Source organism: Fopius arisanus, unplaced genomic scaffold (assembly GCF_000806365.1).
Source record: "Fopius arisanus strain USDA-PBARC FA_bdor unplaced genomic scaffold, ASM80636v1 scaffold00027, whole genome shotgun sequence".
Taxonomy (NCBI): Eukaryota; Metazoa; Arthropoda; class Insecta; order Hymenoptera; family Braconidae; genus Fopius; species Fopius arisanus.
The window spans coordinates 640029-667755 of NW_011887766.1; the positions used below are offsets into that span (position 1 = coordinate 640029).

Consider the following 27727-nt stretch of genomic DNA (forward strand, 5'->3'; position numbering starts at 1 on the left):
GATTAAATAAGTGCCAGTCTCTATTCAAAAGCTCTATAGTTCTGATAAAGCCGCACCCAGTACAACGAGCATTTTTCCTTTTCATTATTTTACAACGTTTTTTGGTCGTCTTATCCACCGATCTGGTGAACAAAGGGTAGGACCGGGTACAATTCAAGAGGTGAAATGCATTGAGTCGATAAAAGTACTTTTTCAATTGGAGTGTAATGAAAAACAGGTACAGAGTGAAACGGCCAACTGGCTGTGACAAATAAAAAAAAAAATAAAAATGAAGAGAGTAAATGGGAAAATGTAGAAGGGGATGTGTATCAACGTAGAATCATCGATATAAGAAAATGTAATCGCTGATGTATAGATCTGTCTTATAAACCCTGAAGAGTCGATTTTACGTCAAAGGTTATACGCAATCTCCGAAGATTCGGGGATTCAGGCCAGAAGTATCCTGGATTGAGCTGCTTCAGAGGAAAAAGAGGCAAAAGAAAGTTCAGTCAGAAATGAGGTCGTAGGTAAATAAGGGTATAAATAAGGCTTCAAGATTATGAGGTATAGATGGCGCTTGCATAGGCAAGAAAAATTAAATCTCATCATTAAAGCTGATGAGGAACCCTGGATGGGGGTACTTTCGCTTCACTTTATTGCTCCTTGGAGTTGGATTTGAGAGGAATATTCGAAGACCAGGCCGTGATAAGCTCGTTAATAACAGCCTTCTTCATTCCTGATTTCGCCCGATTTATTCTTTTCATGCAAGTTGTGAAACCATTTTATGAATATTATTGTAAAACAGAATACACTCAGTCTCACTCTAAAAAACGGAAGAATCCCTTAATTTCCTTAGTCCCGCCTGATAATCTCATCCATTTCATGATTAAACGATTCACTGAAGAAATTAAATTGTTTATTGCCTCGTCATTATCCCGAGTGGAAATTATGTCAGGCGAGCCTGAGGTTTGATCACAACTTGATATGGCGGAGGTCAGTGTCGACTGATCAGGCAGAATTTGATAAGAAACTGATCAATCTTCGATTGACCCATCTTGATCCGTCCTACTCTGATCAGGTTCTGATATGGTAAGCTTGATCTGAACTTGAGGTGCGCTCATCTGTGATCATTTTGATCACGTTCGGATCAGGTGGACCTGAACTTGAACTGTGATCCACCCGCCTGCAACTATTCGAATCAGATTCTGATCAGATCAACCTGACCTGAAGTTGTGCTGTCCCAGTAATTATTCGGATCAAGTTCGGATTAGGTGAGCTTCAACTAAATAATTTAATTATTAACTTATTATTATTATTATTATTATTAAAAGTATAATAGATGAAATTTAAATTGACTAAATTTTCGCTTCTTAAAGTGAGCCAATATCCCCAATATACATCGTGTAAGCAAAACAGTTCACTCAATAATAATAACGCGATAGTCTGGATAGGGCAGAGGATTAGTACTCCTAAGGATCCAATTCAATCCCCAGTGTCGACAAAAATAATTAGGTTTTTTCAGCATTAATTATAGTAGGTATCCTTTGATAGAGGTAATCGAATGTGAAAAAATGAGGAATTTTTTATTTTCAAATCATTATCATTGATAAATATCTTTAATTTCGGTTATGAAGTACTAATCCGTTTTGTTTGATAAAACCGTGATTCGGCACGCCTGATCAAATCTGGATCGAGTCAGGGCGTTACATGCTTGATCAAGTCCTGATCAAGTTGTAGGATAGTACCCAACATCAAGTCTGACTTGATCCGAACTTGATCCAGACACGAGCTAATTTTCCACTCAGGATATTCTTTCACCGGGCAAACAGTTCGAGATTCGGGTTGGAAAATCGGAAAATCGTTCAATTTTGATCATTTATCAAATATATTCGTTCATAGCGTCAGAATCAATACAGTTAACCAATTCATAAGAGTGAATTGCACAATTGAGGAACCACTGGGATTGATAAAAACGTGAAACTGCTGCATTACGCTGTGGGGAATTTGAAAAGCCATATAAAAAACAAAAATTCCGACAATTTTTTCACACCGAAAAGTTGGAGGAACGGAAACCCAGAGGAAAAAATTGTTTCATCACGAAATTTTTTAAAATTCTATTCCGGAACATACTTATAACTCCACGCTTGAATAGTTCCATAACTCTGGTGAGTTTTTCCGGGTGCTCCATATTGCATTCCGAAATGCCGAATTGGCGATGGAGAGGGAAAATCTCCTGTGCCGGAAGAAGAAACATCGTTCGCCGGCTCGTTCATTTGGAAAATTTGAATACAGTTATATCCACTATTCCGTCTGCCATTACATAAAGCGAAAACTCGACTCTCTCGAAAGAACCTCTCATTTATTCCGATTTCGTATTTCGCAGTTATGAAGCGTTGTTAAATATATTTGGTCATGACCGATTCGGCTCAGCAAAAATCCCTGATTGCTCTATCTATTTCCTACGATGTTGTCCAACCAACTTTTCGATATTATTTTTATATTTTTAGACCGTCTGGTGTTTTTTTTTCACAGATACTCTGTTGCGCTTTAGTAGGGGTATTGAATTCCTGCATGCAACCTCGATGTACATTCTCCACCCCAAAACTGATAAATTCTTGTGTGCCGTCTACGAACAGTTGGTATGTTGTTAATTAGTTGGGTTTCGTCTACAATTCTATCGTAAAATTGTTCCAATTGTTCAATTTAGCCAGATGGAGAAAAAATTAACGGACTGAAGTGCACCACCGAGACGAGCTTCTGATAGTTATTTGCAGGGTGTATTAAATGAGTGTTTAATGACAGGAAACCTCTACTATAAAACTATATTTTCCGACGAGTTCTAGATATAAAATTAGTGGTGAATCATAAAAGGTGATGTTTACCATGATAAATGAAAAATTATTAATTTTCTACTGATATGTGGGAAAACCTCATGGTAGAGTTTATTAAATATTTCATCACTTCAGTACAGAGTTATTTTTATCAAAGTCGATGGTTAATTGTTACTTGATTGCTTTTTCAAACATAGTTGCTTACATAAAATGCTCTGCTGCCAACGTAATTAGAGCACTTCCGGGATAACCGTTTTCCCATCACTCAGGAAGGGAAAACAGAATGTGCTTTCCCCCTGAATAAAATAATTCCTCACTAAATCAAGTTTCTTCAAATTTTCCACTGAGAAATCAATAACATTGAAATGGAAACCTTACACTGAGAGAAATATTCAATAAAAATTACGTGTATTTTCCGTAATTCTGGAGCGAAATGTGGTTGTCGGAAATTTTACGGAACTGTCACGTAATTTTTATCTAAAGTCACGGAATTTTTCCGCGGTGTTCCGTAATTTTTATCTGAATTATCGGTGAAAAATAACGATACCGTCACTTAAATTTTTCGAATCAACTCCGTAATCGGTAAGTGAACTGAAAGTTCCGTAATTTTTACTAAATATTTCTCTCCGTGTAGTTACCCGTAATACACAGCTAGTTTTGTTTATCTACAATGGACTTGGAAGAAGCCAAACTATACAATTACACTCTGCTAAAAAAAATTCCCCGAGATGATCACATCTTTCCCAGGTATCAAATGGTCCTGAAGATGGGATAGGACCAACTCAGTCCTCACGGTGTAGACGCCTCTTCAACAGCTCACAAACAAAGCTCCTTTGTCCCAAAGCACCTATCATTGCTATTGAAAGCCCATCGCTGGCAATTATCGAAGCGAATAAAAACTAGTGCGTACACAAATGAACAGGTAATAGTCGCTCGCGAATAATGCCTCAGGGAGCAGCATCACAAAAAAAAGCCACAGTTGTGAATACCAAGCAGAAAACAACACCCATGATAAAAAAAAACAAGGTTGAAAAAAAAAAATCGAAAAATAAAATGAGCATCCACCAGCCCGGGAGCATGAACTTTTTCCCTTTTTCCCCGACTATACAACTGCATCCGTGAATTGGAGAGTAAAAATCCGGATACTTGTCTTCCATCAAGGTTCGATGAGCGATGAAATTTTTTTCGGTGTGTAAAATATTGAAGTGAAATTCAACGAGATGGAGTCGAGAGGGAATGATATGGAAAAGGAGTGTTTCCCCCAGGGGAGCTACCATATATACTCTACCTCCGGGGCTTATTCAGACAAATCGGTGATTGCAGTTGGAAAAGGGGCCCGGGAGTGAAAAGGGGTAACAGTCGACGACGACGATGGACTCCTCTTGGCTAGACGAAAAGGTAAAAGGAGTGCTCGAGTGCCAGTGGAGAACGGTGGAAACCCCAATGTTGGGAACACTGGGATAGTTTCAACTTTAGATAGGGAAAACGCCAGTGGATAAAGAGAGGGAAATGGGGTAGTGGTGAGGGAGGGATGGTTGTGGGTGGTAAGAAGTGGGAGTGTTGTATAACTGTGGGATTTTCAGTGGGATATGGCCACAAGAGAGAGAAGAATGATTGTTTCCATGATTACACTGGAAAACGGAAGTTGAAAAGGGACGGATGACAGGAAAATGGTGGATGGGTGGCTGGGTGGGTTGAGTGGGATGGGGTAAAGGGTGTGTGAGAATGGGTGAGAGCAATCTCTTAGCGCTAACGTGGAATCGTGGAACTCTGGGACTCTTGAAAATACCACACCGATGGGTTAGATATAAGCCACCGGGGAATCTTCTCGTTTTATTTCAATTCCACTTTTTTCACCAACTCGTCGGCAGCTTTTCATTCACTTTCTACTCGCTGATAATGTACGTCATACGTCGAAGTGACGTGAGAGGATTGAATAGATGAGGAAAAATGAGTTATTTCGCGTTCGAATAAATAATATAAATTCGCGGTGGAAAATCTCCGTGGGCTTGAATTCCACAGTCCTCCTCTTTCAAATCCAATTGAATTCTCATGAATAATTACCAATGGAATGTCCTCCATCTCCTAGAGATATTCAATCACAGGGAATTCACTCTCCTCCGGGAGGGGGAAAAAATGGAAAATATTTTTCCGAGTAGATCCCAGTATCTTTCATCTTCTACTCAATAATTTCTGTCTTTCCCTGTTCAAGGGATATTTCACTGGTCATCCGGAGGGGTTTTACAGCCTTCGGGATACAAATGTCCTCGGTTGGATCTCTAATCGCTCACGTTTGCCCCATCCCATACTTCACGTGGAGAAAAAGACCAAAGGACGGATGGGGGTTTGAATAGTTGGGAGTTGAAGAGCGATGAAATAAAAAATGGGGGCGAATGGGACAGCAAGTGATAAAAAAATATCTTATGCAGCCACATCAAAGGCAACAAATGAACGACACCGGTGCCCAGAAAGAAAGCGTAATTTTGCAAAGTGATCGTCATCCGACATTCGCATATTCCTCTTTTACATCTTTTGAGCCAACGAGAAGCTCTTCACCCGTCAAAAATACATACTATATGTATAGATATTGGTACACCGATATCTTTCATTCTCATATAACCGAGGAAATATTCTCGGTGATATTGGAAAACGTTGTAAGCATACCGATCCACTTATTGTCTCTGAGATACTGCCACACTGAAAACGCCTATATTGTGTTTGCCCGCTAGACTATAGACCCCGTCTTCCACATCCATTCGCTCATCAGATTCTTTATCTCTCTCCAAATAACAGAAACTCGTAATTCACAATTCAAAACAATGACGCATGTGGGTGAAAGGAACGAGAGAAAAATTCAAACGGAAGGAAGAAGGGACGACCAGACGGAAGAGAGTATGAAAAGAGAAAAGACATTTTCTTACTATCATGAAAAATCTCTGCATACCAACTCTGTGAATTAACTATTCTTTATTGAAATAAATGTCTTTTCTCCCCTTTTGCTTAAATATAAACCGACGTTGGTAGCTCAGTGACTAGGTGCAAGCCTATATCGTATGGTGTTCTGACATTTGTACGTTCGATACCCGTTGAATTAGATTTTTTAAGTGGCACCGAGGAGTGGGAGGTAGCTAATAGAGCAATCGCTTGTACCGACATGGTTTTTTCTGTGGTTTCCCATGTCACTTCTATGTTCTATAGGAGAGTGAATGCGGTACAGTGTGGGATTCACAGCCGCATACATAGGGTGGGATAGGGCCAATTAGTGAAAAAGGGAGGCAAAAAGGGTCCGAATATAAGAAAGAAAAAATTAAGTATACAACCTCATGCAATCTTTGTCGCCTCGTTCCCTTAGAAAATATCGAAAATAAAATCTGCATGTTGTGAAGTATTTATACTATCCGAAGCAGTTGAGAAAAAGTTGCGATAACACTCTTGACAGTATCTCAACGATCCTTTACGCCGAAGTGCCCTAGATGAACAAAAAATCTGCCTTCTCCCCCAGGCAACCTATCCAAATACTCTTCCACAGGGAGAATCAGCTTGAGGACCTTCGCCTATTATTTATTCTCCATCTCACCACACCGTAAATCTCCGAAGGTAAAACTCACAGCTTCCAACACGTGTCAGCTGTCCAGCACCCATGGACAATTCCAAAAAAATGATAAAAACGTAGGAAAGTCAGAAAACGTCTTGCGCGGATTTTCGCAAATAGAAATTGAACTCAACTCATTGGCATTTCTGGATCCAATCGGAGATCAGGGGTACTGATCAGGCATGTAGCGTCTCTTTCCACCAAGGTTGTGGGTCTTGCGTTACTTTCTTATGATCGAAAATAGAGGGGAAGGGAGAAGCCCTCTGTCACGTTGATTCGAATTGTTGGCAAGTATTTTCAAGTATTTGTACACACCCGTTACCAAGTACGCACCCCTGAGTCTTGAAGTAGACCCCTAAGGAAAGATGAAACTAACACAACCAGCATCCTGTTGTCCCCGTGCATTTCCGTTCTTAAGACTTACCAAGCTCTTCTCTCCTACACGACAGTATCCGGGCAAAGAGCAGACATCGGTAGAGGCGAACAGCGAGATTTTCCCCTGCTGCTTGCTTTTGGTATATATAAAGTTGGAGTTGGTTCTTTTTCTCTTCTCCTTTCGTCCCTCCTCAGTTTCTTTTCCATGTTTTTTTTGCCACTGGCACAGGATCTCGAAGAAACTCTTAACCCAGCAAAGAAAATCCCGGAACTCCATTGATTCCCGCTCTTTTCACCTCTGCATCGTTTTCTCAAAAAAAAACTTCTTATGAGAACAACTTCGTCGTCCCTTATTTCTTCAATAGCAACGGATATACAATAATAACCTTCACCAAACGACATTTGTCAAGAGCTCTTTGACGATTTCTTTAGGCCTATATCTTGCATTTCCCTCACAATCCCTTATGTATCATTCAAACATGAGCTTACATTGTGTAGACATGAAGTTTAGATGGGCTCTACTGCATTCGAGAGCAGCTCTTAGGGGATGACGTCGAGAGTTAACGGTGGGCGGATGGTGGGTGGAGGGTGGGTGGAGGGTGGATATGCAATTCCACATTCTCCCGGCCATCGCTTGGACAATGGTCCTGCAGACTGTACTAGCAAACAACCAAATACTCCTGGGGGATTATCAATGGGTTGTAATTATCCAACGTGAAATTAATGCATGCAATTATGAGGTCTGGATTAAACAAACGCATGGGCTCCACACGTAGACTATCAATTGGATTTTTGTTGCACGTGGGGCTCTTTTGGCCTCTTTTCAATCCGCGACAGGTCGGGGGAGAATTATTTTCATGAGGATTTCAGGGGAATTGGGGTAATCTGCGATTGGGGGGGTTATACGGTTATAATTTATGGGGGGTGTTTGGCGAGTTTTTGTAAATCATCTTTCGGTACAGGGTCTTGGGAGATTGAAGTTTTTGCCGAATTATTGGGACTTTAAATTATTGGAACAACTTTTGAGTGCGCCATAATATGACTTCTTGGGAAATTATGTAATAAATTAAATTATATAATGATAGTTCCAATAAATGTAAAGGAAAACTATAATAATGGTTTCCGCAGTCGAATGGAACGACAACAGACTTGATGAGTAAATATCGCATTTATTTAGAGAACAGGAAAAATTGGGTTAATCCGGCTTTCGGACTAACGAAGTTGATGGGTAGTTTCAGAGAAAGAATTGCCAAGGGATTATTAAAAAATTTGCACGTGGTAATTTTAAAAATTCAAGCCGATTGAAAAATTCTGCAAACTTATTGGACCATAAAATTGGAGGAAGTAATTCCATTTGAGATTTATTTCTCAATTGATGATAAAGTCCGACTTTTGCGGAAATCGCAGGATAAACCGGGCATCAATGCCGTTTAGGTGAATGCAGGTCTGATTCCCTCGGCGATCGACTGTGAATTCGCATAATGACAGCAAGTCTGTAGTGTTTTTTATCCCAGTGTCCAATAACTATCCGAAATCATTGATGTGGATCGTTACACTACACCCAATCAAGAGATCCTGATTGAACATCTGTACGATTAAAGGCTTTTAATTGGTAGATGCATCCGCTCGCATCAGCACCTCCATGTGCTCTGGAATGTTCAGGCCGAAATTCAGAAGAAATCAACATCGCCACAAACCCAAATCATACCATGACGAAATGAATTGCCACTCATTCCCCCAACATTTTTTCGTCAGAAGAAATTTCCTGGGAGAGGGTGGGGGGATAAAAAAAATTGGACGAGCATAAAGATTAAATTGGAAAGTATAGCGAATTTGCAAATTGACGTACGTGTGTGGTGTCGAGGCTGGTCGCGTCAGAAATTGGAGGCGAGTATGGGTGGATCGAGCCAAATTGGGTGATGGCCTTAGGTATACCAGCGTGAATATGCATCACAAGCCCGTGGTAATATTCTGCCTGGATGCAAATCAAGTTTCGCTCTCTCTGGAAAACGCAAACAGAAGCTCTCACTATCTCAGACCCCTCCTCTTTCCACATACACTTTCCTCGAGTGGATATAAATTAACCTATGAGTATCACTCCAACAATGTTTGAGTTACTTGAGTAGTTGTTCGATAAATGAAAAGTTTGCATAAAATAGGGATTATTATGGTTGCAGGTTGCATGGCTGCGGAAGGATGACATGATGGTACTGTCAATGGGTACTAAAACCTTGACTAATTCTCACAAGTTTTCGTTGTCCCTGGAGAACATGAAGCCTAAGACGAATTTGACGACTGGAAGAAATGAGGACGAGGCGACGTGGAAATTGCACATAAAAACTCTTAAGGAACAGGATCGGGGATGCTACATGTGTCAAGTTAATACAAAACCAATGCTCAACCAAGTGGGCTGCGTTGATGTTCTGGGTATGCCTAATTGCTCGGTCTACCACACATTCTGTTGTTCCAACCCAATGTCATTCCATTGCCACCCCAATGTGTGGTGATGGGTTGGACCATTGCAATTACAATTAGCACATTACTGTGACATTATGTACATAGATTGCATTCACTTTGTCACATATCTCTAAATGGTTAATTTGAAGGACCACAAGAGGGTGGCTCTAGGGTATAGTCTACGAGATTAATTTTAATGGCGATGGTATTATCAGGGAGTTCATTTGAGCACATCAAGGCATGGACAATGCAAGTCATTCGGATAATTGAAGTGTTTCATTGTCATTATGGTTTTTAATTCGAATGATGGGAGTGGAAGCAATGGACACAATTCATTCAACAGTAATAGTGCTTGAATGAAAGGGGATGCAATATTTGATTCCATGTTTCATCACTATTGAGGCAAAAGCTTTATGCTTGTTTTACATTAATAATCGCACCAATAAATCTCTTCTTTTTTTTTGTATGAAATGAAAACAATAGAAATAACTGGCGGGATTTTCGCAACATCGGTTGCCTCGATTTATTGTATTCTACAGTTACAGTTAATTCGACCATTACGGAAAACTCGACTACACTGAGAAAAAATTCTCTCAAAATTTAGTGTACCTTTTCACCAACGCTGGGACGTAACATGGGGTGTACAAGGAAATAGAGGGAGACACTGGACAAAATGGTATGCCTCACTCAAAAATTCGTATGTGGCACCCTAATTTTTGAGAGGCATGCACTACTTTTTCATGCGTTTCCTCCAGTTTCTCATGTGACCCTTCCGAAAAAATGAGTCAGCAGCATTTCAATTTCTCATTGATGGAGTACACTGATTTTTAGGGAAGGTTCTTACTAATTTTCAATGGAATTTTTTCTCCGTGTAAATTCAAAATCGATATATCTCTCTATATTTAAATGAATTGGTTAATGAAAAATTAAGGTTTGGAAGGAAGGCCATTTTTCTCACCCAAAAGTCATCGATCAGGCTAGAGCTGACGAAGTAGAATTTTTACCAAGAGTGGAGGATTATCTCTCAATTTATTTCCCCAATAAACATCCGATATACCTGTAGAGGTAAGACTTCGTGTTCAATGCAATGTTAGTATGCGGAGATTACCCTAGGTTTCGTCGAAGGAACGGGAATTGGATGAAAATTACATCAATTATGAGGATTACCCACAAACACTTAATATAGATACTTACTGCGAATGAGTACGTGTTTCAGCCATATGGCCGAACAACCCCTCCTGACGGTGTTAATTACTATCTGTAACGGTAATATCAACGTATGAAACTAGAAGCCATAAGATCACGTACGTGATATTTACCACATGTACCAAATTGTTCGATATAAACTCATCGGCCAACTTTCGCCTTCCCTTTTCACACCACCGATCATCAGCATTTTACAATCTATTTCCTCCATAAGTCGAGTTAAACCGATACGGAAATCAATATTAACGATTTAATTTGCAGTTGCACCTGATATCCTAACGTCGGGGACATCAGAAAGCGAGGTAATCGTCAAAGAGGGTGAAAACGCTACGTTGGAGTGTAAAGCATCAGGAAGACCACCGCCCACGGTATCGTGGAAGAAAGAGAAAAATGATTTTTTACTCAGAAAAAATCGTGATCAATTTACTAAAGGTAATTAATTTGTTTCATTAATTTCGTATTCTTTTTTCATTTTTTTCAACTGACAGCGCAATTATACATTGTCATTCCATCACATTTCCAATTTGTTTCTATATATTTTCAGTGAAATTTCCGTGCCCATTAATTTGTGACAAGCAGATTTTATCATATTTAAAATCGTGGAAACGTCAATATTAACATGAATGGTTAACTTGTTATTTCATGGGAAAGCAAATATAACAGTAACTAGATATCACGAGCATGGAATTGATTTCGATGTTTGAAATTTAAATTTTCCATTGGGAATCGTAAGCTGTACAGAGTATTTCAATGGAATAATAAAAAAATTATTTTATGCTGTAAAGAAGATTTTGAGTACAAAATGAATACCCAATTTTATTTTTGACAACATCATAATCCACCTTTTAATTTGCGCTAAATATTTTTTTACCATTGATTACCCAATTAATGAAAGTCCAGAGGCGAATTTCCACATCCGACTCAATTTAAAAAACAATCAAAGCCCATTCATTGGAATACATCGCGGAAAGTTGGTAAAGTTTGAAATTGTACATAACGTAGAGTTTAATCTCGGTTTCCATATAGGGGCTATTTATAATCGAGTTTGGTGAAATGTTCATATGTGAGTTAGCACCGGAAACCGAGACACTTCTTGCTGATATATACCTAATGAAACACTCATATAGACGATATAAATTACAGTGCAGACGTGGGCGGGTGAGCGGCTGGAATTAATCAGGGTAGACAGAAAGCAAATGGGGGCCTATCTTTGTATTGCAAAGAATGACGTACCACCGGGTGTCAGCAAACGAGTTTATTTGCGAGTACATTGTGAGTATTTGCCCTCGATGGTGCATTATCCACTCGTACCGTTAACTCCCATCACCATCGAGCCCTCACTCGATGACTAAACAAATTCTCAATGACTAACCCATATTAAATTGTTGCTGAATGAAATAACGAGAAGTTTCACCAACGGCTAAAGTGAAAGATGAACTTGTTCGCTCACCCCTGGGCACCGATGTCTCACTCATATGTGAAATCGAGGCCTCCCCAAGAACAATAAATGTGTGGCAGAGGGGAAAACAACTCGTGTCAATAAGCAGTGAGTACGTATCAAAATGACAAATATGAAAATATAATACGTTGACCCTTATCTCTCCCTAAAACCTCGACCCCTCGCTGAAGTGTGTCGGGTATGTCCGTTCGGTTGAAATCAATTTCCTATCGCACGGGAATTGAAATTACAGCTGAACAAGCCAATCTTCCCTCACACCCTCGGCTCACCTCGTAAATTATACTTGATGCATAAATCTCATATCTATAACGCAAACGTATACGATGTCAAGTGAGCCTCACTGAACTAGGGGGTACTTCACTTCGTAATTTATTGTTGACTAATTCACTATGCTAATTTCTCCAGTGATAGATTTGTGAGTAATGAGACGATTAGTGAAAAAGAAGAGTGGAAGACAACCATCGAACTCAAGATAAAGCAACTTAAGGTGGAGGATTTGGATGAGTACAAGTGCAGAGCAACATCGGTGATCGGGGTGGCTGAAGCCAGTCTGCGATTGTACCGTGAGTTGCTTATCATTTTTTCCTTTTTTCTTACCGCTCGGTGTTTGTCTCCATTTCAGTTCATATCAGTGTCATGAGGTGAATAGCATGAGAAAAAATAATGCCAGTGAGGAGAGTAGGAGAGGGATGGTGGGTGGGGGACGGAGGGATGGAAGGATGGAGGGATGAAGGGAGAAAAATGTGAGGGAGAATACGATCGTTTATCATTGCAGAGATTGAAGGTGTGACGCAAGCGACACGTGCGACTTCCACCAGTGGGAGGAGATACAATGGAGGAAATTCATTATGGAGGACTACACCAAAACTTGCATACAGCAGAACTAGCACGCCGACTTTACAAAGGAGTACAGTTGCATTCACTCATGAAAGAGGAAAAATTTTTACAACAACGACACCGCACTCACGTATACCTCTCACTAAAGATCACAATGCTTTTAAACATAATGAAATCTTTGATGCAAGTGTTTCAACGATAGTCTACAGCAACTTTATTATCATAACTGTTGCCCTTCTTGTGGTATTATTTTAATATTAGTTCTGGGAGAGTCCCTTTTGCCACTATATCTGCAATTATCTACCTGCTTTTTAATTGAATTCCGCGGCTCCTCGTCTTCCATTATTTTTTACCTCTTTTTTCCCTCACCCTTGTATGTTTCATCAGTTTTACTGATAATGCCGACGTTTGAGCGCGTAATATTCCACAGTAGAAGTTGCATTTACATAGTTCTCCAACGAAAGAAGGAAAGAGAATTTCTATTTTTATTTTCTTTCATCTCTTCTGGCCATAAACATGTCTCCAAAAAAAAACCATCGCCCGAGGAATTCATAATTTTGCAAAGTTATGCGCGTAGGCAATTTATGATAATACCCGAATGAAGGATGAATATTTTTCATCAGCATCGTCGAATGTCTTAGCTGAAGTGGGACATATCCAATGTTCAGATTGTTATATTTTCTTGGAACTACAAAATTTCGATAATGAAAATTTTTAACAAAGGCATGTGAAAATTCATGGAAATTCATCATACGACAATGGCGTTCTAGTTTTAACTATTATAGATAGTTGTAATTTGGAAAACGCGAGTCATGGGTTGACTATGGATTTCATGATAAAATATGAGACAAATAATTAGTGTAATGAATTAAATTTTATGCAATATATATAATATAACGAGTTTTATGAGATCGGAGGATGAGAGCTCTGAGAATCCCATATTCCTTGCTGTTGAACAAGTCATATCTGTAGTAGGTGTACCACTGTATTAGATGTTCTCATGTGGTTAATTAAATTATAATTCGTTGAATTTTCGTTCTGATGGTTGAGAATACATTGAGAATACAAGTGTCAAAAGAAACATTCCTTTGTGAAAAAACTGGACATAAAAATCCAGCACTCTTTAAAAAAAAATTCGCGTTGGAGAAAGATTATATTCATTTGTGCCCTAATTTCTACTGAAAATGTTCTTCACAATCAAAACAAGTCTACAATGTTGAATTTTCAACGCACGATTCAATAGTATTTTTCATTACTAGTTTACATTTCGAAGCAAAACCGAAAAATGTCAATACAGTCGTCAAAAATAGTATATTTCGTAACAAGTGTGGAAAAGTGACTTTTGGCAAGTGGTTTATAGCACGCGCCGAAAGCATTGACTCATGGACGGAGTGACAAAATTAATGATAATTAAAAAATATGTACTTAATCATTTTTGAGCATAAAAATGTCATAAATTTGTCAATTGGATAATTCACCGGAAAATTTAAAAAACCGATATGGATTGATTCCTTTTATTGAATAACTATAAAAAATATAAGAGCAAGCGAAATTTTCTACAGAAATTATGGCACGAAAAATCATAACGTTTTATGAGAATTTGGTGGAGTCACGATATTTTCCTTTCTTTTTTTTTCGTACATGTAGCCCTATGCTTTGCGGTTTAATAAAAACTGGAGAGTTTTACAGTTTGTTTTGTACAGTTTAACGAGAATTACATTGACTTGACACATAGACAACGAAGTTTATGCACGTCGTTATAAAATGTTATTCATTAATTTGTAAATATCAATAAACACATATCCTAATTTAAGACCATATCAGTTGTAATGTTCCACAAAGTATAGGGCATAGTAGTAACTATATACATTGTATGATAGAATGAAATGATGAATGATCAATGTAACTGTCTAATGAATTAGATGTACTGTCGAACGATGCTCAATACATTGGAGAAATGTAGTACCTATGGATATAAAATGAGTACATAAGCATTCTGTTGTTTATAGTAAAAAAAGAATTATATATATTCTAAGATATACATGTAAGAATGGGAGAATGTGCTCAAATTGGATATACATTAGCTTTGCAGGCGTTAGGTGTTGACAAATAAATTGAAAAAAATGTAAGTCATCGTTTCTATTGGTTTCGTATATTTATGTTGTTTTGATGAATTTCGTTCTGTATTAAAGTTGTTTGTTCACTCTCCAACTGTGGAATCATATATATCATTTTCCTCATGCTCTCACCACCTCTAGGACCAAAATAATATAGTGAATGCCATGAAGAGACAGCCAAAAGCAACATATGGACTCTTTCGTTCGCCGATTCTTGCACATTTCCAAAATATTCCCATAGCCCTAGAAGAAATAAATTTATAAATACAGAACAATTGAATAAGATATGAAGTACTACTTCAGTACAATAATGAAGAGGTGAGCGGTGACAGATCAACTTTTTCTACAGTAGAAATATCAAGAAATATGTCTGAATGAAAAATCTGAATCAGATTTCAAGATATTCCTCAAATCGACTCTTTACTTTTGTTTTTCTGCTAGTGAATCCATATTTTGTCATGATGATTAGTTACCCGACTTTTTTTCGGTCCAATAAACTAGGGACTGCCGATCGTACGTAGGCACATGTGCATATCAGGAGTAAGATGACAGTCATAAGACTTTGAAAGTTGAATAAAGCCGACTGTGAAAAAAAAGGGAAACATTTATCATTGATTTGCAATTTATAGGCAGTGACCAGGTTACAATGTCTATGGTTCTCCATCTCAGAGGCAGTAGTCAGGATGATTGGGAAATGATAAGTGGTCGATGTACTTACCATAATAATAGGATCCACTAACTATTGAGTTCTACGCACTTAACATTTATTTGAAATCAACTGCAGTCAACAAATTCCGGCTCATTTCTGAATTCTGCGTCAACTTGTCATGCTGGCAATCTCCAATGTTGATACCAAAGAGGATTGACTAAAGTAGAGGCTCAGTTCTCGAGGTTTGAGTGACCCCAGCGGCATCGTAGTACCGCACCCCAAGAGAGGGAGGGCGCCACACACAATGGAGATGTCTTCCTATCAGCCAACTCGGTCACTGCCTCTGTAACACTCCCACTATCAGAAGGACTAGCTGACGCAGTAACGCAGAAAATAACATTCATCCTGTCAACTGGTCCCTTTGACAGCGGGATTGCTACTGAGGCAGTACCAAGTCTGAGGGATGTCTGAGGGATAGACACTCCCATTGCCTGTGGCGCCCTCCCTCTCTTGGGGTGCAGTACTACGATGCCGCTGGGGTCACTCAAGCCCCCAGAACTGAGCCTCTACTTTAGTCAATCCTCTTTGGGTGTATCACAGATCGATGTGAGGCTATGATTTTTTTTTGTTGTAGTCTGCATAAGCGCTAGTATTATCCCCTATAACCTCTGTTCTGGGTGGAAAACTCAATAAAAATTGATAATAAATCGGGGAAAGTATTGATAGAGCGGACGAGTTCATAACTCATCAGCAAAATGCCCACATACGAACTGCCCCTCATATTACGTGTCATGCCGAAGGTAAATAAAAATTTTGGAAGGAAGGAAGTCGAGGTTAAATTCGCATTGTTGGGGTTACATGAATTTCGGTTATTTATTAGATGACTTCTTAATTAAACCAAAAAATTAAATTGATTAATTAATCAATAAATTATCCATGGTTTTATTATTATCTAATTGTATTTTTTAACTTGAAAAAATGCCCGAGATTGAATCTTTCCTTAGTTTCGGCCTTATTGAAATTCCTTTTTTTTAATTCTACTATTTCATTATTTTATCCGCTATAATAGCCACAGATCACAGCTACATTGAAGCGAGTAGCTAATGGTATCTTCGATCGAGGCGGTGTCATTCGAAAAATCGAAAATTTGGGGGAAATCGTAACTCCGTATAAAATGTCGGCTCATAACAAGGTCCATCGTAAGGCATCTTATTTCATTTTTCACTTCGATGCCCCTCCGAGGAAGCTCGAAGATCTTCTAGAAGAGTACGGTCGTGATGTCGACGTGGTGAGGAGTCGAGTATATAAAAAGGACGAGGATAACCCTGAACCATGTACTTGGCATGAGGAGATGTTGCCACCCTCCGATAGGTATCTCAAAGATATTTTATTAACAAATAAAACTTAACAAATTTTCGAGTTCTTTACAAAAATTTCACGAAAATTGAATCGTCATAATTGTAATGACTATAATGATATTAATTATTTATTATAATAATTATAGATATATTTTCCGAAAATGTGAGCATTTGATTATTTAAATGAATAATTTGTTAAATAATTATGTGTCAAATGGCATGTATACAGCAATTAAATTTTCATACTTCAATTTTTCTTTTTTAGACCTGAAGTGCAGAAACTGATGAGAATTGCTGCAAACCAAAAACGTGGATTCACTAAAATTTGGAATCCGAATTCAGGTCTGGATTATTATCCATTTCAGCGATAAGCGGTTGATACAAAAACCTAATTTAGAAATTTTATTTAAATGAATGAATGGAATAAAGAAATATCTGTTTACTAATTTCTGATAAATGTTTTTATTCCTGATAGACTTTTAAATACAATCTGAAAGTTATGTATTTTCTTCAATAATTCACCAAAAAGATGTTTGTACAAAATACTTAAGTTAATCGTTTTCTATTATCATACATAATATATATTCTTACAAATAATAATAACTGATGTGCAAATGAGGATCCAATGCATAAAATTTGTTTTCTCCGTTATCAACTCTCCAAACACAACTGAAAGTTTTTTCCAACGGCAATACCATAGTTGAAATAATATGAGTTCATTCCTTAAAAATTATGTACCTCGTCGGTTGCTGTACGAATTATTTTGTCACAGGATTATTATTTTTAAGTCATGAAAATTGACATGTTTTTGACTACAGAAGAGCATGGTCCATTTTACCTCCTATCATTCTCTCCTTTTTTTTTATTTAAATGATCCCACAAAACGTCAATTTGTTAAGAGGCATAAATTTTGATTGATTGTTTCCATCCAAAAATGGCACCAACGTCTACGAATTCTAATCGATAATTGATTAAACTAATTATGTGGACCCTTACTGAAGATGAAAAATATCTTTCCGATTCAAACATAAAAAAAATATATCAGCATAGTAGTATGCAGTAGCCGAAAAAAATTTGTAAGAGCATTACAAATGAGAAATTAATCATCTCTACCCATGATTTGAAAAGAAAAGTGAAAAATAAAACGGGAATTTGGCTGAGTGATGGGAGACAGAATTTACATGTGTCGAGTATTTCCAAAGTTTATGCCACTTTGATTGGCACCCTTGTTGCTGCCGTATTGAAGGCTAATTACACCTTGTCCAGCACGCAGCTGCTCATCAGTGAATTTACGAACATTTTTGTCAGCCTCTTTCGGTCCAATACTCGGCTTTCCATAGTTGCCAGCCTGTGAACATAAATACCATAATTACAATCATAAAGAAGGTTCAGTAAACAAGATCTTAAGAATGCCGAGTCTCAAATTTCGAGAGAAGCTAATTACTTCATCGATATAATCAAGCAATTACTGCACAAATCAATCTCGAAATAACTCATCAGCGCAATAATTTACAAACGGAAAACAACTAAATATGGAAATCCGTCGATATTCATCAATTCAACTGATTCAATCGATTTATTAGCATTTAATGAGTTTCACCTTTCTCCCGAGGGACTGCAGACAAATAACGACTGAGTTAAGATTCTGTCTTTCCCAAAGATCAACAGTCTGGAATGTCTCCTGTGGAGGTACTCCCAACCCTCTCGCCACTTCCAAAAACCCATTGATATTCTCCATGCACTTGAAAGCCATCGTTGATTGATTTATTTTCTTCACGGATCCCTCTTGCACGTGATTCACCAATCTACACAGGAATAATTAAATTTTATCAAGTGTCCTCACGAAATTCAACTCCACCGAGCCAATTACGCACTAATTTTCAATCCAATTACAAGTAATTACCTGCACAGCAGAGTTCCATCCTTAAGTGTTTCATAGAAATTGTCCATATCTCCACTGGTATTCAAATTTTCTCCGGTAATTGTTTTGATCCATTCCAGACATTCCTGAGCTAATTCCTCGCTATACTTGCTGTTGACCTGTGAACCACCGAAATATGAGGTATAATTAATTGATATACTAGTACAGCGTCACCAGTCGATTATAAAAACATCATCATTATGGGGGGATATTTTTAAATGTGATGTCACATCACGCGTTCTGAGGTGATAAACTCCATTTGTAGCGTATCGTTAAGCATTTTTTTTCCATAAAAAACCATTATCGCCATTAGCTTATAACATTTTATTATCTCCTTATACGAGATCAGTAATAGGAAAATCAGACACGGATAAATTGCCTGACATTTAACAAAATAAAATCTTCATAACAGAACTATTCACAGCTATTGCACCACAAATAATAAAAATCAGCCGGACGATGTTAATGACTTCACACGGGTTTCATCACACAATTATATTCCCCTCTGGCATGAAACACAAAACTCCCGTATTTTTCACGCACAAACAGCAGCCCATTTTATTAATTATACCAGTTTCCAAGTAATACATCCTGTAGGGGCTGAAAAACGTGACCATTTTGCATCATGTCATCGACCTTATGTCTCGTCTACTCCATTTATCCATTTCCTTCTCCATATCTCGGCGATTTCAATCCAATTGAGGGTGAAAATATCAATTGTATATCGTGACAAGTGGTAAAATTAAGAGTGAAGGAGTGTTTTTCTATCTGACACATTCATTGATAAAATCTTAACATCTTGACTGTTCATCTGATAACAGGTTTTGCTATCGTATTGGGTAGAGCGTGCAAATGATTATTAAGTCGATTTTGAAAGTAGATGCTAACGGGTCGACTGGCAGCTCATCATGGCAAATTAATTACGAATTCATTGGAAAATTAAAACCGGTACTATCGTCCTCTTCGTTGGCTCGAGGTTCAATCGAGTGTCTAACAGCTGACGTTTGCCTCCGTGACTTGAAAGTATTCCGTTATACAAATTTTCTTGACTCTCCGATGTTGTATAATAATTCGACAGGAGCATTAGGCCTTTCGCAATGAAGCAATGCATACTGTTCTCAATATTCGGGAAAGTATCTCATGACCAGCACAATGCATTTGTCGACGTATTCTCAACTAATTATTCAGATGAGAGGTATTGGTCTTCTCTGAATGCATTTATTCAGTTATGCAGACATGTACGAATAAAATTTTCCCGCGAGAAGTGGTGAAAGTCGACGTTTCCCTCTGGGTCAACCGTGAATTGTGATATTTCAAAATTTTAAGGATTTCTGCATTAATTTTTCCAATTTTTTCCGATTCTTCCATCATACCGATGATATCCAAAAATTGGTGCCAATCCTATTGGGAATATTATGGATAGTATTTTTTTTAATCCATCCGTAATGGTACAAATTTTCTATTGCAGTTTCTATTGCAGACATCTTTCTCCAAAAATGAAGTATAAATTTTTCAACAGCAAAAAATGATGGCAAAAATTCATGCGAAGCGAGAGTATCACCATTAGAAATTTCAATTTATTCAGTAAAATAGAAACCGACGAACACTCTCCCAGCCATAATTCACCCACTCTCCTCAAAATCAAAAACTCCTGGGTAATCGTTTGCTAGGGTTACAACCCCAATAAGAACTCGTTCTCTTGAGAATCCATCGAACATTTACTTTCACTCCAGCATTCTACAATTGGAATGCAGGAAGTGCATCCTCCACGAAAGCCCGTCGACCAGAGAATTTCGCGAGGTCCTGGAATTCATTTATTTCGACAGATCGAAAAAGAGAGAAACATTTTCATTTTGGTCTCTGGTCTTTGGTCCATTCAAGAGGACTGGTTCCCCAGAGGCAATGAACTCACATGACTCCTCAAAGATTTCTTTGTCGAGTCCAAACTCACTCGACAAATTCGAGTGTACAAAAAATTTTATTGCCGACTGAGAAAGATATTAAAAATTCTTGGGAGTTATATCCGAGAAATTGTAGGTGTATTATATCAACAAGTACAGCTCTAGCTGGAGCAATTTAAAATCTCTAACCTTACTGCACCATAACCGCAATATTGTCTCAACGAGCACAACATTCGGTCCTTTTAATAACGCCCTGAGAGTGCTTTATCTGACTTATAAGTCAAGGTCAATGAGATTATTTCCTGGAAATACCGAGAGAATTACAACAACCCGGCGACACCTTACAATTTAAGACAGGTAAATGAAGAATTAATTTAACCCACATTTTAATGAATATCTCCAAACCAAGGGGAGATTTAAAAACTTTTGTACTAACTTTTTTGTGGAGCTCAACGAAAGCTCTAAAAAATGTAATTACGAAAATTTCGCTATCTCCTCTAGGCTCGGAACTATTCCATGGAAACTCAGCTAACTCGACAAAAAATCATTTACCCGTTTCGCTACTAAATTGTTTTGTTCAACATTAGAATAGATATAGCTATAAATAAATTATAATCGAACTTCAACATTATCAACACAAAGAAATGACTTTCCAAGTGATTTCAATGTTTATCAATCGTATGCGAAAGAGATATGATGGTGAGTGATTATTATCTTTGGAAGACCCTCGACAATTGATTATTTATCAACTGTCGGAGGGGCAATCGGAGCGTAGCTATTGTACAGACTAGTTTCCTATAGAGGCGTAATCGAGTTACAATTTCATGACGCATACTGGTCGTCCCTCGATCAAAGTCCTAAGCTGGCCATGTTCCCAATCAGCCTTGCGCTCCAGCCAATAGGTAATCAACATTACTCATTATTGATTGCTGTCAGAGATAAGGCATGTACTCTCATCGCCATGATTAGCGACTTTAGTTCGACTAATGAAAAAACAATACCCTCGAATTTATCAGAAAATGTGTCTGAAGTCGCGGGCAAAACCATTGACCCACTTTATAAGGTCGAGACAATTGCGTAAGATCACTGTACAGAGTGTACTGAGCGTAAAAATGAATACCGGGAGACATCAGGATACGACGAAGGCTGCACCGAGTCTGGTTATACTGGTCTGTCCTTTTACAGATTGTGGCGAGCTGTTCAGCTCTATTTTACGAAGATTTTTTCATCTTTAAATCAAAAACCGGAATGCCAGCATCTTTCCCCGGGATTCCGGTGGAATAATCCATTTAATTCGCAAGGTCGCACCGTGAAACACCTAAAAAAGGCGTCGAAGGAGAAAACCAGTGGGAATAAACAGAAAACGATACAAACAAACAGGGTAGTATGATGGGAATGAGAACGAATTGATTCAGTGAATTGATTTATTCATCGAATCATCGGATGATAGCTGTAGAAATTTATAGACAAATCAATTGCTCCGACAATGGAACAATGGACTGAAATGTTTGCGGATTAAGTGATAGTGTCAGGCAGTAGTGCCCATTCATTCTAATTATATCGTTAAGAATCGTGAATACAGGGGAGTAAACTTTGTGGTAAGAATATTTCGTAGTGGATTACTATAGCCGAATACTTCTCGGTTACGGCCTTAGAGATCTACAATTGCCATAAATGAAGACTTTTCTCTGACGATTTGTTGTCTCGGTACAGGAAATTTAGGGGAGTAACAATTAAATCATGTTTCGACGTTGCAATTAGTTCATCAGTTTTGGTCACGCCAACCTGTTCGCCCTTAAGTGGTAATGGACTTCTTGAGTCCCTCGAAACAATAGGATCTCGAGCACAGGAAATAAAGAATTAAGAACAGAGACTGTTCCAAATAAGTCATTATAACCGATAAAAATTATATGAAAACACGTTATCATGTTCGCCTCATGGAGTAATTGCAGTAATAATCGAGATAGAATTATGGATTTCCAGTGATTCTAGCATCAAACTTTAAATAGACAATCACATAAATAAATTAATAAATCCAAATAAAATATCGCATAGTATTATAATTTATTGTGATTTTATAATACTATGTATTTCACTGTAAAAATCATGATATTTAGCGTTTAATAAGGTAATAGATATTAATAAAATATCTGGGATTGAAGGGAGCGTTGAAGGCCATTGTTTATTAATTTTTTAATTAAACACTTTTTTTAGCCTAACTTTTTTGGAATTATAACGAACGAACGAGTGTTGCGCAAAATTTTCACGTCAATATTTGACAGAGTAGCAAGAGTTGGTTCATTAAGCTTTTCAGTGACATGATCAGTAACTTTAGCTTGACATACATGCACAGTCTCACGGGGGCATGTGTTTACGATAGATTGAGCAGCTGACCGTTAACGATTAAAAAAATATCCAACCTCGTGGATAATAATTGAATCCGACTGGTCCGGTCTCAACCCGAATATGACATAAGGAAGAATCTATGCGTGACTCATGCTCAAATATCTTAGCCACATGCTTGTAAAATGAAAGAGCGACTTCTCCCCACATACGGTAACCATCAACGTAAATCCCCGTATATTATTCCTCACCAGGGCCGGAGATTGACCGATTCTATGCGGTTTGTCTCACAACCATTTCCTCTTTTCATTTTTTATCTTTATAGGAAAAAACAAAGTTAAATTGAAGTGGTGAAGGCACATATCTCCAGAGAGAATTTGTAGGAATTTGGAAAATAACCTTGGAGGCAAGTCTCTCGGATCTGAGAATCCCGTACAAAAGAATTTTTTGAACGAGACTTTAAGATCACTGGATTATAGAGAGATCTACTCACTATTCAACAGCTCACAAATTTCCGTAGTTGTGCGTCTATTTCTCGAAAATTTTTGGTAAATTGAATAATCATAAAACTTTCCCAAACCATTTTTCGGAAATTGTTCATTGGTTTTGATATATTTCTTCATGGAAAGAAGAAAAATGTTATTTTATTTTTCTCGAGAGAATTTATCACACCTTCGACTTAACCTCAACCTTTTGTTGTCAATTTCATCGCCCCCGTATCCGAATAGCAGATCACGAGATATAAACATGACAGTAGACAACACGTGCTTCGAGGTGATGTAAAATCGAACGAGTTTACGATCAACATTTCAACCGAAGTGAAATCATAAGTGTTCTCCACATTCGATAGAGTCAGGGGTTGACATAAATAAATATTTGATCTATTCAATGAATCAGAAAGTGAATTGGTTAGATGTAGTTTGGTTTCACTGATAATCGCACATCACAGGCACTTCCTAATGAGAATAAACTTGATTTGGCTGATGCGGGTGGTATTGACTAGACCAGAACAAGAAGACCCTTGATAAGTCCTCCAGAAGGGACCCACATTTCCGGTATTTCCAACGGATTTCCGCTGTGCGCTATTTTTAAAACACTAAAGCCGCTATTCATTCCAGTTTTAAGTACCGAAGCGTTTTAATTAACGTGTGCATTTTTCCAAACAGTTTTATCAGTAGTTGTGTGGATAAACATTTCTTCAGTGATTGCCATGTAGTTACGGTGGAGCGCCTATTAATTGTTGAAGGGAACAATCCAGAAATCACAAAATCCTCATGATTTATAATTGTGAGAAGTTTCTCATCAGGCTGATTTTCCCCAAAATCGAAATGGAAAGGAATAGAATGAAATTCAACAGAAAGAAAAAGTTTGTTTTTCACTGTCAAATTATGGCGATTAATTATCAATTTCTGACTCCCGTCATAAACGGAACTGTTGAGTAATTTTATGGACCATGGATTATTTCCATGAGCTCAATTGAATATTCACAGCTTCCATAAATTGAATTTCTCTTTCTCCCGATATTCAAAGCCAGTTTTTATTCTGTAGAGATCTAACGGATTTTTACCGTTATTTTGAGAAGTGTCCTATTATAGAGGATGTAATCAGAACCTTTTCCCATTCTCTTTTTCTTAAATAACAAATTAATGAATTGGAACAATCCAGCAATCCCAAAATCTTCATGATTTATAATTGTGAGAAGTACTGGAGATGAAAAGGCTTGAAAATGGAATATTACGAGACAAGGATCAAAACGAAATGATGATCCCAGGTAAAATTGGAAGCATCATAGACAGATTTTTTTTTCTGATAATATTTCTAGATTGTGAGGATTCAGAGTGATTTCGCGAGTGGTTCAGTCTTTCATTCGTTGACAAGAAGAGAAAAAAATAGAGGAAGCACTGTGATAGCTTTGAGCCCATACATTCCACTCAGCGATAAGCCTATCTTCGCTGGTCACGGACTCTGTAATTTCTCAGTAAACATGTGTGTGTGTGTCTGTACTTCTGTGTCTGGCCTCCAAATACAGTGAAAAAAAAACCGAGTGTTTCATCAGAGAGTAACATCTCCAGAGCCTATTTGCGTTTGGTCACGATTGTAGAATTTTTTTCACTCACTTTTATTCGCTGCATCTCGATATTGAAAAGGGCCTTTCGAGCTTGAACCGCAGCCAGAATGGATCCACAAAAATATTTTTCCAAGACGCAAGAACGTCGAGACGTTATTGTTTGCTTTCATCGAAAGAATGCTGTCTAGTAGGCATTGTTTTCCAACGAGACGACAATTTAAAACGTAGCCTCACGATTGCTGATAAAAGTCAGCAAAGAGTTTGGGCCGGTGTATGTTTTCACAGTGCTGGCTTAATGCGCTTGACGCCAAGGCAAATATCGCCTGGAATAACATGCAGACCATAAAATTACCGAGTTTACACCAATCCACTATATTTTCAATATTTTTTACCCAGCGTTAAAAACATTTAACTGCGGAAAACCGGTTATTCCCATTCGACAAATCTTTGAACTGATTAAATTGAGAATTCAGAAATTCTGGAGTGTATGCTGGTAGACAATTGCTCTAGAAATCTCAAGTAAAATCTTGAAATTTTCCTTAAAGAGAAATTCACGTAAAATTTATGTTAATTTTGTTGCTGACAAATTAGGTATTGTCTCCACTATTCACCGAGATTCTAATTTCTAATTTTAATGTTGAAACTTCATAATGAGATTTGCAATGCAAGTGGTCTTTCGTGTCGCTGATCGTTTTCCATAAAAAATTAAATTTTCATAAATTTTCTAGATGAGTGATAGTTTTCATGGCTGATCGCACCTGAAATTGAATTGATATCCGCGTTATTAAGACGTGAGATGCAATTATTCCAGTGAATTCCGAAAATTTCCAACAGTGTATCCAAAATGCCAATCCATCGCGTCCACAATATTCAGTTAATTGTTTCCAATCGTTTTACGTCCTCATTATCGCAGAGTCGATAATACAAATATCGACACATCGACGTTATTTCCACCGATGAGTTTATTCTTCACATATTTTAATGACGTAACAATCCGTATTGATCGGTTGCGAAATTCTCGGAGTAGCTGTAATTTATTCAACTCATTTCGGAATTATTCGGCACTGGGTACACAATGCTTGACATCAACGAGTACGGCGATGGTAAATATCGCAAGTGTAATTTGTTAGATAAGGAGAATATAGTTTGCGTATGAAAATTGAGAGAATCCCATGAGAATAAGTGTTCCACGGCAAACGAGTTTCAGGGACGCTCCCTTCTTTGGGGGACCCGAATGTTTTAATTCTTCACGGCTACCAGCTGTTGCTCAAGTACTCCAGCAATCATTACCCATCCAATAAGCCCCAAAGACAATCTAAAATAAATTAATCAGATCCAAAAAATAGTAACAACGATCAGAAAATCGGTATCAATGCGAGGAGACTTCTACCGCTCCTAATCTCGATTATCAACCGATCCTGGTCACAGATGATACTCATCACATCATTTCATGTTTTTTTTGTAATTTTCTCCTTATTCAATGACTCGCGAAAATTGGCGAGTCATTGAATTATTTTCATCCATTTTAAAGCTGGCATTTGTAAAGTTCTATGAATTTATCAAAAAGTCCATACTACAAAAATGTAAAATATCAAAAAATAGTCGGATGGTATTAAAAGTTCGTGAGTCATTGAGTAATGATTGTAATTAAAAAAGTTCATTTATTTGACATTAATCTGATTAACAGATTACCAGGAATCTATGAAAAACATGAAAACTGGTGGGGAAGCAAAAAAAAATTGGTGTAATCTCTTCGATTTTCACGGAAGTAGGTTATCAGTGGAAGGGTGCAGGTGGGTGGTAAGATGGGTGGAAGGAGAGGCTGCCAGCCGGGCTCACTGGGTCAGGGTGGCACGGGGGTTGTTTTTGTCCACTGGTGCACTAAAGGGTGATGACGTCAAATGCGTAATTGTCAATTTCCCGTGCGTGTTATAAAATTCTCACAAAAAAATGCAAAGCCTATTATCGCAATCGTCAACTGAATACAAGAGGTGAATAGTTGGTGAATAGTTGGTGAATAGTTGGTGAATAGTTGATGTATACGTGAGTAGAATAGTTAATATAAAATAATTGGTATAATTTTGCTCACCTTTCTCTGGGCCTCAGCGGCAAATCCAGATTTAGTTGCTCTGTTGCACGCCATTTTTCCCCAGAAATGTGTTGAAAGGTAACTTCAAGATAATTGGGATATGGATTTAGGATATAAATCACTGGATTTCGAGGTTTATTTGTACTGAGCGCGTTAAGAAGAAGGCTCTATCCTGTTCGACAGTTGGAGTTGGACTGAATCGTCAGCGAGGAAGGGAGTTTGGTGAGCAAGCGGGTGAAGTTCCCCGCCCAATACCGGCATTACGTACAAGCCGATGGTTTTTTTTTCTCTCAAACCCGAAGGGGCCCCCGACCTGGGAACACGTCTTTTTATAATTTTATTTTTTCATACTGGGCACGTGGGCCCACTTCACCTTTCTTCACCGGAGGTGACATCACACCGACGGAGAATTCGAGTGTCCTTGGAACCGGTCCTTCAGCGGTTTCTTCGGTCAGGGATCCACGGCTTAAGGCAATATCCCAGGATTAACAAAACCACCAGTTCGTTTTTAATGCAACAATTAGGTCGTACACTGTCGAATACGG

General features: G+C 38.0%; 4 protein-coding genes across 5 annotated transcripts in view; 2 read left to right on the forward strand and 2 right to left on the reverse strand.

The window, feature by feature from the left end:
- LOC105265078 (roundabout homolog 2) overlaps positions 1-14947 on the forward strand; it is a 30989-nt gene extending 16042 nt beyond the window's left edge. Inside the window, exons 4-9 of one of the 2 annotated variants that reach the window (XM_011302372.1) lie at positions 8955-9204; positions 10702-10872; positions 11584-11712; positions 11849-11990; positions 12305-12462; positions 12675-14947. In XM_011302372.1, coding sequence (XP_011300674.1) covers positions 8955-9204; positions 10702-10872; positions 11584-11712; positions 11849-11990; positions 12305-12462; positions 12675-12991 — 1167 coding nt within the window. In that variant the 3' untranslated portion in view covers positions 12992-14947. Of the gene's footprint in view, positions 1-8954; positions 9205-10701; positions 10873-11583; positions 11713-11848; positions 11991-12304; positions 12463-12674 lie in introns of those variants that run through there. The other variant, XM_011302373.1, reaches the window with a different exon arrangement.
- On the reverse strand, positions 14867-15721 carry ksh (transmembrane protein 167A-like protein ksh). Its single transcript, XM_011302371.1, has 3 exons — positions 15572-15721; positions 15327-15436; positions 14867-15096 (listed from the first exon to the last, which is right to left on the reverse strand). Exons 1-3 carry the CDS (start codon positions 15572-15574, stop codon positions 14991-14993), a joined length of 219 nt encoding a protein of 72 aa, XP_011300673.1. The 5' UTR covers positions 15575-15721; the 3' UTR covers positions 14867-14990.
- A 383-nt stretch (positions 15722-16104) lies between these two features.
- Positions 16105-17744, forward strand: mRpS6 (mitochondrial ribosomal protein S6). The gene is made up of 3 exons (XM_011302375.1): positions 16105-16302; positions 16572-16873; positions 17126-17744. The coding sequence occupies exons 1-3, from the start codon at positions 16258-16260 to the stop codon at positions 17229-17231; spliced, it is 453 nt and encodes a 150-aa protein (XP_011300677.1). The 5' UTR covers positions 16105-16257; the 3' UTR covers positions 17232-17744.
- A 186-nt stretch (positions 17745-17930) lies between these two features.
- On the reverse strand, positions 17931-27392 carry Chd64 (calponin 3). Its single transcript, XM_011302376.1, has 4 exons — positions 27183-27392; positions 18764-18900; positions 18461-18665; positions 17931-18208 (listed from the first exon to the last, which is right to left on the reverse strand). The coding sequence occupies exons 1-4, from the start codon at positions 27234-27236 to the stop codon at positions 18038-18040; spliced, it is 567 nt and encodes a 188-aa protein (XP_011300678.1). The 5' UTR covers positions 27237-27392; the 3' UTR covers positions 17931-18037.
- Between the last annotated feature and the right edge of the window lie 335 nt (positions 27393-27727).